A 10,608-nucleotide genomic window follows, 5' to 3' on the forward strand; every position below is an offset into this window, starting at 1 on the left:
GAAGAAAAATTTTTTTTGTTTTATTGGAGCTAGGCATGTGAGGTTTCAAAACTTCAGCTAGTGTTAGAGCTCAGGCAGTTTAGATCGAGAGAATTGTTATTGATTTTGGCTGATTTTATGTTCTCTAGGCCCATTTTTTTCCTTTTTTAATCCCTTCCATGTCTGTAATTCTTCATTATAACTTAAGAAGTGAAAGTTATATATTTAAGTGCACACCTTTGAATTCTTTTACTCTAACGCTAACATATTATAATAAGTATTCAATAAATATTAGAGGTTATTGTCGATTATTTAGTTTTATAACCTTTATTTTGACTTTTTTAACCGTTACTTAAAATTTCGGTATTGTCCTGAAGATACCTTTATTGTCTACTTTGATGTGTTACTTAAAGATTTAAGTGGCAGTAATAAATAGTAACACTTTTGATTATCATTGATAGCTACTCTAAATTCTTGTATTCTTTCTCAGTGGTGGCCAAAAACAAAATACAAAATATTGAATTTGTTTTTTCCCCCTTAAAATTATTTTATTTTGGTAAAATATATATAACATTTACCATTTTAACTTTTTAGGTGCAGAGTTCAGTGGCATTAAATACTTCTTTTTAATACGTAGGATTGCTTTAGCTTAGTTTTGAAATTGAAGTGTTAAGTCATTCCCCTGTGACTCCTCCCCTCCCCTCACAGTTTTGGAAATGTGCATGGCTGTTTTAAAAATCTTTTCATCTGAAAATATTTCAAGCCTACAGTTGCAAGAATAGTACCAGGAACCCCCATATACCTTTTAACCAAATTTACTAATTATTAACATTTTGCCCTATTTGCTTTATTATTGTCTTTAAACACATATGCACATTAATTTTTTAAAAAGTTTACTGATTTTTAGAGCGAGGAAGGTGGGGAGACAGGTAGACAGACATTGGTTTGTTGTTCCACTTATGCATTCATTGGTTGATTCTTGTATGTGTCCTGACTGGGGATCAAACCAACAACCTTGGTGTATCAGGATGATGCTCTAACCGACTGAGCTACCTGGCCAGGGCTTAATTTTTACCCTGAACTATTTGAGAATAAGTTGCATATACTGTAGCTTCTTAGCTTTGAATAAATATGTATTTCCTTAGAACAGAGACATTCTTAATAACTAGAGTCAGGAAATTTAACACTGATACATTACTTTAATGTCTGTATTCCAGTTTTGTCAGTTGATCCAATTCCATTTTTTTCTGCTTTCAATACAATACCATGTATTGCATTTAGTTGTCATTTCTCTTTAGTCTCTTTTATTTGGATCAGTTCTTCAGCCTTTGTCTTTCATGACATTTTTTTTTATGACAGTTTTATTATTTTTTAAAATGCTCACCCGAGGACATTTGTTTTTTCATTGTTTTTGGGGGGAGGGGGGAGACAGAGAGACATTGGTGTGAGAGAGAAACATTGATTGGTTGCCTCTTGTATGTACCCCAATTGGGGATTGAACCTGCAGCCTGGGTATGTGCCCTGACTGGGAATTGAACCTACAACCTTTTGGTCTGTGGGATGATGCTCCAGCCAACTGAGCCACACTGGCCAGGGCCAGGGCATTATTTTTACATAATATAGACCCATCCTCTCTTCCTCCTCCTCTTATAAAATGTTCCTCATTTTGAGTTTGGTCTGTGTTTCTTCCTGATTAGATTTAGGTTATGATATTTATTTGGAATACTACAGTAGTGATGTGTCTTTTTTAGGATATAAATCTGGAGGCACATGATATTCATCTCCCACTTCCTGGTTATGGTTATTTTTTATTCACTCAATCAAGGTGATGTCTGGTTTCTTCACAATGTAGTCATATTTTTTCCCCTGTGGTTTATAAAGATTCTTTTAGACCATACGAATATTCTCCTTTTCACAAGAATTTCTCCCCATGGATTTACCATACACTGAGGCTTGCAGTTATTTTTTTCTAGGCTTTCTTGGTTTCAGATACTGGTTTTATATGCGTATGTTAACTAAACATGTGAACCTGCTTTGGTATTCATGAATGGGCAGTGGATTTTGTTAGCTGGGTTTCACTGAGATTTTTGTTTCCTTAGATCATTTTGGTGTGATCATTTCTTAATTAGATTTGAGTAGGATTAATTTTTAACCATTTCTGTAGCAACAGTTTATAGCGTTTATTATATTATTGTTGGATTGCTAATGGATGCAAAAATGGAAAACTACAAACTGGTAATAAAGCATATAACATATAGCATTCATTGCTATTCTGATAGCTTGAAATATGAAATAGAATAAGGTCAGTGAGAATTTTCTCAAATATTATAAAGCCATACATTTTATTAGTTAAGTTGCTTTCTTGTTAATGATCACTGTGCTGTTAGTATATAATTTGACTTGCAATTTTAATACTGTGAGGACATGAAGACTGAGTTGATGATTTCTCCCCAATTTTTTCTCCCCAGGGCAAGAGGATTATGACAGATTACGACCGCTGAGTTATCCACAAACAGATGTATTTCTAGTCTGTTTTTCAGTGGTCTCTCCATCCTCATTTGAAAATGTGAAAGAAAAGGTCAGTTGGTCAGATAGTCTTGTCCTGAAAAAGGTTTTCACAGAACTTTTATTGACTTGTTATAAATAGCTTTAGAGGCTTGTGACTTAATGAAGATGTATTTTTTAAAATACCTTTTCTCTAGTGGGTGCCTGAGATAACTCACCACTGTCCAAAGACTCCTTTCTTGCTTGTTGGGACCCAAATTGATCTCAGAGATGACCCCTCAACTATTGAGAAACTTGCCAAGAACAAACAGAAGCCTATCACTCCAGAGACCGCTGAAAAGCTGGCCCGTGACCTGAAGGCTGTCAAGTATGTGGAGTGTTCTGCGCTCACACAGGTGAGGACTGTGTGGAACCCTATTTTTATTTACAGCCGAATAGTTTCTTAGAGAATTAGGATTCAGGGGTTATTTCTAACGGTGGTCCGTAGTGCTCAAGAAAGCTACTCAGGAAGACTGACCAGCTTTATAGTGTATATTCTTTTGCTGGAGATCTGTTTTTACAGAGAACATTATTAGTCTCAAGTAAAGCTTTTGTGTTGGTGAGCTTCCATGTTGTCCTGAGTCATTTGTAGTGGTCAGGAATTGTGTTAAAAAATTACAGGAAAGGTTCAGATGAGCACAAATTTACAAGGATATCCCCTCTACCACTTCCTCTCCTTAAATTTTCATCTAAATAGATCTGTTTTTTTTCTTGTCAGTTCTGATCATTGATGCTGTACTGTGTCTGGGCTAGGGAATTAGTCATAGTAGAGACTTTTATGTCAGGAAGAGCTGCTACAGCTGTTTCTTAAGCATGCTTCTGTAGTGTCTCTAAAGTTTTTGGAGGCATTGCTCCCTCATGTGGCCTTCTTTCCTCTGTCTCTTTCTGAATGATGTAATTGGAACTCTTCTCATAGCTTGATGGGAAGCATCAGATTCTTGAGGACAGGGAGCAGTGTGAGAGTATTTAGACTGCGAGTTGTAACTGACCTGTGTCATCCTTTCTTCTTGACCTTCATGGCTATTGCTGACCGATTTTCCCATTTGATTCTCTGCCTGGGGGCAGAGGAAAGAATTATGGAAATAATTAGTACAGAACTCTTTTATTTGCTAGTTATTGGTGCTTTGACTTTTGAACAATGAACAAACATGCCTAAATAAACTAGGGCAGGGTTGAAGCAAGAGGGTCTTTTTAGTTACATTAATCTTGATTATATGTATACTGAGGTAAATGGGATATATAGTTGCATATTATGCATGTATTAGGTATTTAGTATGTGGGGCCTATACATAATTTAATAATCTTCAGTTTAATGTTAGGTTGGCTATGTAAAGGAAATTTTCATGCTTAATCTGGATATGCCACAGAATAATTTCAAGGCTTAATATTCTCCCAAACCCAATTTTCCTTGACTGTTTAGTTCTATTGTAAAAGCAGATATTTAAAACTAAGATATAAAATTTTTTAAATTTTCATTTATTTTTAACTATTGATTTTGGAGAGGGAGGGAGATAGAAAAGAGAGAGAGGAAGAGAGAGAAAGAGAAAAAGAGAGGGAAACATTGATTTGTTGTTCTACTTGTTCATGCATTCATTGGTTGATTCTGTTATGTGTCCTGACCAGGGCTAGAACCTGCAACCATGGCATATCAGGATGATGCTGTACCTGGCTAGGGCTAAAAATAAGATTTTACATCTTCTCACACACAGCACTGATTGAGATTTTTAAAAAATGCCTGATGCTTGTGTTTTGATATCATCCTCAGAAAAGTGTTTGTGTGTCTTTTGGGGAAGGATATCTGTGGAACATGGGTGTCAGATTAGAACTAATATGTGCATCTTTTGTATACGCCTGTCTTCTAAATACGGGTTACTTTTGGGAGAAATGAAGGCAAGTAAGCCATGTGGACCCAATTTTAGGTTACTGGTGAAGCTTATTTTAGAAAATTGGATGGTTCCATATATGGTTTTTTTTATACTATGAACAGATTTATATAGTAAGTCACTTTGCAGTGAATACGAATTTGAAAAGGTCTTAGCAACTATATTATTCATACTAGATTTTGAAGCTGTAGAAGTCAAAAGAGAAGAAAAAAAAAGAAGTCAAAAGAGGAGAAGATAGAAAATGAGGTTTCTGGTTATGTTTGGGAATTAGAACTTTTAGGACTCCAATTCTGTTTGTTGGTTCCTCTAAAAGTGAACTCTGGGTAAAAGCAAAGATTAATTTTGTTTTGTAGGGGATTAGTTGATATTTGTCATTAAGTAAGAAAGGATTTGCTTCTTACTAAGGTATGGATGTCCTAGTTTCTAATAGCTGTCCTCTACTTTTTTTTCTTATAAAATATATTTCCCTTTCCATGCTTCTTTTATATTTGACTACCAAAATTTGCTCATATGTGTAGAAAGAATTTCAGAGGAACTTTTAACTTTTGTTAAGCCGTTTTTACTTTATAAAAGATATGGAAAGAAGGAAACTTTTTAACCTCTTTGCTTCTTTTTAAGTACTTATTGCTGTTCCTGATTTATTTGTACCTAATAGAATGTGTAGGTGCCAGTCTTCTGGGATGCCATGGTGGGGCCATTATGGGAATAGGGAGGGGGTGGGAACACCTGGGGTAGTTTGGGGCTGGCATTTGTTATCGAAGCCGAATTCTGGGACTTCTGTGAAATTTTAATTTGGGATCAAACTGACCTAAAGAAAATGTGAAACTTCTGTGGGTGGTAAACCCATGGCTTCAGATTTAGGTGAGTTTAGGGGAGTCTATAGACCTGGGTCCAAGGTACCAGTACTACTGAGTCTGAGTCACACTGTCACGTTGGAGTTCTGCCTGAGGTGTAAGTGTTTTTATGCATTTTAATTCCTGTAGATCTGAGAATATTCTTTGTTTTCACTCCATGCTTTTATGCTCTGATACCCATGCAGACACCTTAAAGCATTGAACTGCTTGCTAAAACTCATTCTAGGCCCCCATTCTTTGTTTTCCTATAACTTGGGTGGTAGTTACTTGCTCTGATAACATTACTGAATAACTGAAGTGTATGTTGTTTCTAGAGTCTGTTCTTTTAACTTTTCCCAGTTGGTACTGTTGAAAAATTAACACTCTTTCTAAATGTCTGAACCTTTTTGTTTTGGGAAACTGGTTAACTCTGAAATCCTGATTAATCCCATCCAGTTATATCATTGAATCTAGAAACATGTAGCATGCCTGTTAGTCTGCCTTTGTGTCCTTCAGTTATTCAGGGGCTGAATTCACAAAAGCCTGAAATTCAATAGATTTCAAAAGTACGCCATTCTTTTTACAAAAATTTTTTTCTATTGTTTATGCTATTACAGTTGTCCTAGTTTTTCCCATTGTGCCCCCCCCCCCCAGCTCAAATTATACAATATTCATTTTTCTCTCCTGGCATTTTTATTAAAATGTTATAATATTAAATTTCAAAGTGTGATTGTTGTAGAAGTCAGCATATGGCATTTTTATAAAGACTGCTTTCTTGCTCAGTTAACCTTTTTGAAATAATAAGTTTCTCTTCAGTTACATGCTCTCCCAGTAATGTGCTTAAGTTCTACATTCTGGCAGTTATTTTCCTGACGGCTCATTGCTTCTGTGAATTCAGCCCATTTAATCCAGACTGCTATTATATCTGCTCGTCTTTCTAATCCTCTAACCTGGCTGCTGTTCTCTCTCCTCCCCTCTGTCTTGTAGAGAGGTCTGAAGAATGTGTTTGATGAGGCTATCCTAGCTGCCCTCGAGCCTCCGGAAACTCAACCCAAAAGGAAGTGCTGTATATTCTAAATTGTTTTCTCCTTCCCCTCTTTGCTGCTGCTTCCTGTCCCACTACTGTAGAAAGATCACTTAAAAACAAAGGAATAAAACCATCCTGTTTGAAAGCCTCTGCGTCTTTTTACTCACCACCTTAGAGCACCTCTGTATTAGTTTTTGATCAAGAATGCAATATCTTATAGAATATTTTTTTGTGATCAGTAGTCAAGTTGGACTTGTTTACTTTCGGCTGCTTGAGTTGCCTGATGGTCAGAGCTTTTTGGTTTGGATTACTATTGCAAAAGGGAAGTTGATCTGGAATTCAGAATGTCCTCTTGGAGAAAATAAGAGTTTTACCACTTCTAGATATTAGTTCTAGATGGAGAAAATAACACAAACATCATTTTACTCTTATGATCAATTGTTAATTGTAATTGCATGACAAACTTAATGGAAAAAGGGTGACTTGCTAGTAGAGTGTAATGGGGAAGGGACAATTTTTTTCTGGTTCTCCTTTGTGCAGTGAAACATTGTGTTGCTATTGCTTTGGCTGTTTGTGCTGTAGTGGAGTATTTGTCAGTCTGGGGTGGGAAAGATATCCATGTACTATCTGCTATTGCTTTATGAGATTATTTGTTACATTATCTTTTAAGAATAGCATCCATTTTAACAGTTGACTTAAGGTTTGTTAATGTTGAGATGTAAAGCTGCCACCTTTATATTTTCCTGCTTCTGATTTTATTGTTGTGAGGGAAACATACAATTGTGGTTACCTTCAAATTTTGGAATTAAAAATATACAATTGTTTGTATAAATGCCTGATGAAGCTTTATTCCTGTTGCACTGACTGGGCTCTGGTTTTACATATGTATCAGGTACCAACATCTTTGCTTCCTTGAATCCCCTTGGCTCTGTCTAATTGGTGGGATAAAGGGAGTTCAGAGTGACTATCTTTGATGCGGCCGCTGTAACCGCGCTCTCCATCTTTGCCTGCGCCTTCACGTAACAGGGATGCCACTGCCTGGTGCCCATCCTCCCCATTCCGCTTCATATCCAGCTGTTTCACTTGAATGCAGAGTTGCTTCACTTGTTTTTCACTTGTTTGTGAAATATTTCAGCAGCATATTACAAAACTCATATTGAATGAGCAAATGACACATGTGCTTGTTTGCTTCTTGTGACATACATTGGTCTGCAAAAAGCTTTGTCAAAGAAAGGCCCACTGTCTCACTCATGAATATCTGCTCCTCTGCTCCTGAATTACTGGATCCTACCAGGGCCCTGCCTGGACAAAACTTGGTGAAGTGAGGTGATTGTGTTGAGATTCAGGATTGATTTTAATATTTTGTTCTTTACCAACTTTTGGGGGTTTGAATGTTTTTAATGTGAGATTCAACTTTTATTTTTCTGAAAATCAGTTGGCCCATTTTTTTTCTTTCTACCCCTTTTCAGAAAGGCCTAAAGAATGTATTTGATGAAGCAATATTGGCTGCCCTGGAGCCTCCAGAACCGAAGAAGAGCCGCAGGTGTGTGCTGCTATGAACATCTCTCCAGAGCCTTTTCTGCACAGCTGGTGTCGACGTCATACTAAAAGCAATGTTTAAATCAAACTAAGATTAAAAATTAAAATTCGTTTTTGCAATAATGACAAATGCCCTGCACCTACCCATATGCACTCGTGTGAAACAAGGCCCATAGGTATGGTCCCTTTCCCCCTCTCATTACTAGTTAATTTTGAGTAATTGTGTATTGTCAGAAAAGTGATCAGTACTAGTTTTTGTTTTGTTGTTTCAAAAAAAATTTTTTTTTTTTTTTGTTTAAAAGCAAGGCATGCTTGTGATGACTCTGTAACAGACTAATTCGGGTTGTTGAAGCTGCTCCCGGGTTCCACTCTGGAGAGTGGTCTGGGACATCTAGTTTTATTTTATTTTTTTTCTTTCTTTCTTTTTTTTTTTTTTTTTTTTGGTGGGGGAGTGTGTGCGGGGTTTGTTTTTATTTAGTCATTTTTAAAAAATTCATTAACCATTGGACAGCCCTTTATGGGAGGAGGATGGAGTGATTCCACATTCCACTTCCTAGATCTAGTTTAGAAAACATGTTCCCCACCTGGTGCTCTTAGGAAGGAGTATAGTAAATGCCTCATTTAATAACATACTCCTTTTTGAAAGTTGCCTTTTCTCTCCACCCTTTAGTAGGTTCAGTATTTGATGAAACTCATGAAAGTGGGTGGAACCTGTCTTGCCCCTCCTCTTTTCTAAGATGCACTGTATGTGTGACTGACTTTCAAGGAAATCTGTTAGCCATTTGCTGATTTTTTTTTTTTGAAGTTAATTTCTAACTTCTTTCACTGATAAATGAAGAAAAGTATTGCACCTTTTGAAATAATACCAAATGGGTTAAGTACATAATTAAAAAAAAATTTTTTTTTTCCTTGTCAGTCATTGTCTTATATGCTTAGCATAGACGTGCAGCTTAATAGTGTGTGATATGGTGTTCTAGAACACAGCCGAAGACCTGGTATATATGAGGGGTGGTGCTAGAAGACAGATGTCTGTGGAATGATTCACATCCTCTTTCAAGTTACGAGGATGGAGACCTGCTTCATTAAGAAGCTAGGGGTGGGGTGGGGTGGGGAGAACATTTAACAACATGGGGACCAGTCAGGGGAATCCCCTTATTTCTGTTTTGCATGAGGAACCCTAGAGCAGCCAGTTGAGGCTCTCTAGTTTAATAAAAATCATGGAATGAGTCTTATGAAGACTCTTCATAAGTGTTAATAGGGATTTTATCAGCTTATTTTGGTTGCAATTTCCAATTTTTAAAAATGTGTAGGTAATCTTCTCCACCTTCCCCAAATCCTGATTCTTGTAGATTCATTAGTGTTGAACCAGTGCTTTCTCATGTCTCAATTCTTTGTATATGCATTCTTTTCAGATGTATTAAACAAACAGAAAAACCCTTCACAAGCCAGCCTGGGGGTTGTTATTTTTCTTCCGTCTCTTTTTTAGGTATTTAGCAGTGGGAACTTGAGCCTTATTAACATAATTTCTAACAAATTTTAGGGTAAGATTTTTAAAGCTTTATTATTTTTATGTGCTTTTATTTCTTTATTCAGTTTGATATATTCAGGTTTGTGCCTTCTCCCTAAGTTTGGCAGGTAGCCTGCAAACCTCCTTTTTAAATACCAACTGAGTTCTTAATAGTTCTTAGTAAAGAGGTGTTCAGGAAGCTCACTGCTCGTGTTGTAAGGTGGAAGCACACCTCTAATTTCATCAGTTAGTTGGGAAGCAGCCAGTTCCTTTAAGTTTTTTGTATCTGTAGTTTTCAAACTTTGTTGCTTACTGGAGTGCAGCTTGAACAATGGGGTATTTAAAAGTTTTCCAGGTATTTCGAAAATGCAGCCTAGTTTGAGAACCACTGTTCCTGGGTAGTTAACCCAGACTGCTTCTATCAGGTTCTAGATTCTGTGCTATGAATCTGAATATGGGACACATTTTTGATTCATTTAACTTAAGGGCATTACACTGATCTGTCTTGAGAATCTTAGAAACCAAGAACTGTTAATCCAGTTAGTAAGGCCGATATAGTATAGCCTTATTTTGATACTGTTTTACAGAGACTCACGTTTGGCTTGATTCCATACAGTGCTAAAACTAAGCTGGGTTGGTTGGGAAAAGGTTAGGAAAGGGCAGATCTAAGCTTTACTATTTTATCAATGTGTCTTACTTTCTTGTTGATCATACCAGGGAGAGGTACCTAGATTGTGCTGTGAGACCCTATGGTGTAGGGACTTTGTATCCCTAGTTTTAGAACAGTGGCATATAGGTCCATCCTCATTATTGCTGTATCCCTGGCTTAGAACATGAGATGGCTCTAAAAATAGTCATTGGATGAGTACATGATTTTAAGAATGAATAAATGAAACAAGGCAGGTCACATGACTGTTAAATTATGCACACATCAGAAAAACTGGTGACAAGGAGATTGATTGAAACTAACATTGTTTTCTAATTAAATATTTTCAGTTTCACTTCCATATATCAGAAGAATACGGGGGGCAAATGAATGAAGCCAATATCATTTTCTACTTAAATATTGTTTTCTGTTTGACTTAAGAAAGTGTCTGTCATCTTGGATTAGTGAGTGATACTCCCCAGGTTGGAAAAGGGTTAATTTAAAACAGTCCTTAGCAGTCTTAGTGTGTGACAAAATTTACATTATTTAGGCTAATACATCACTGCTTTTCTACAATATCAATGTTTTACTGAAGGTCTTAGGAATAGGTTCTGTAGTTGGTTAAAACTGCATTTTTTAGAGCTGGATTT

The 10,608-nt window shown here is 36.5% G+C and overlaps 1 protein-coding gene across 3 annotated transcripts in view; it reads left to right on the forward strand.

Moving 5' to 3' along the window:
- The window catches only part of CDC42 (cell division cycle 42), a 39,461-nt gene extending 31,413 nt beyond the window's left edge, over positions 1-8,048 (forward strand). For 2 of the 3 annotated variants that reach the window (XM_090268744.1, XM_090268745.1), the window contains exons 4-6: positions 2,448-2,557; positions 2,682-2,879; positions 7,736-8,048. In XM_090268744.1, coding sequence (XP_090124870.1) covers positions 2,448-2,557; positions 2,682-2,879; positions 7,736-7,825 — 398 coding nt within the window. In that variant the 3' untranslated portion in view covers positions 7,826-8,048. Of the gene's footprint in view, positions 1-2,447; positions 2,558-2,681; positions 2,880-6,226; positions 6,415-7,735 lie in introns of those variants that run through there. The other variant, XM_090268746.1, reaches the window with a different exon arrangement.
- Positions 8,049-10,608: the final 2,560 nt, after the last annotated feature.

The sequence above is a fragment of the Furipterus horrens genome, unplaced genomic scaffold (genome assembly GCF_987537825.1).
Source record: "Furipterus horrens unplaced genomic scaffold, mFurHor1.1.pri manual_scaffold_3, whole genome shotgun sequence".
Taxonomy (NCBI): Eukaryota; Metazoa; Chordata; class Mammalia; order Chiroptera; family Furipteridae; genus Furipterus; species Furipterus horrens.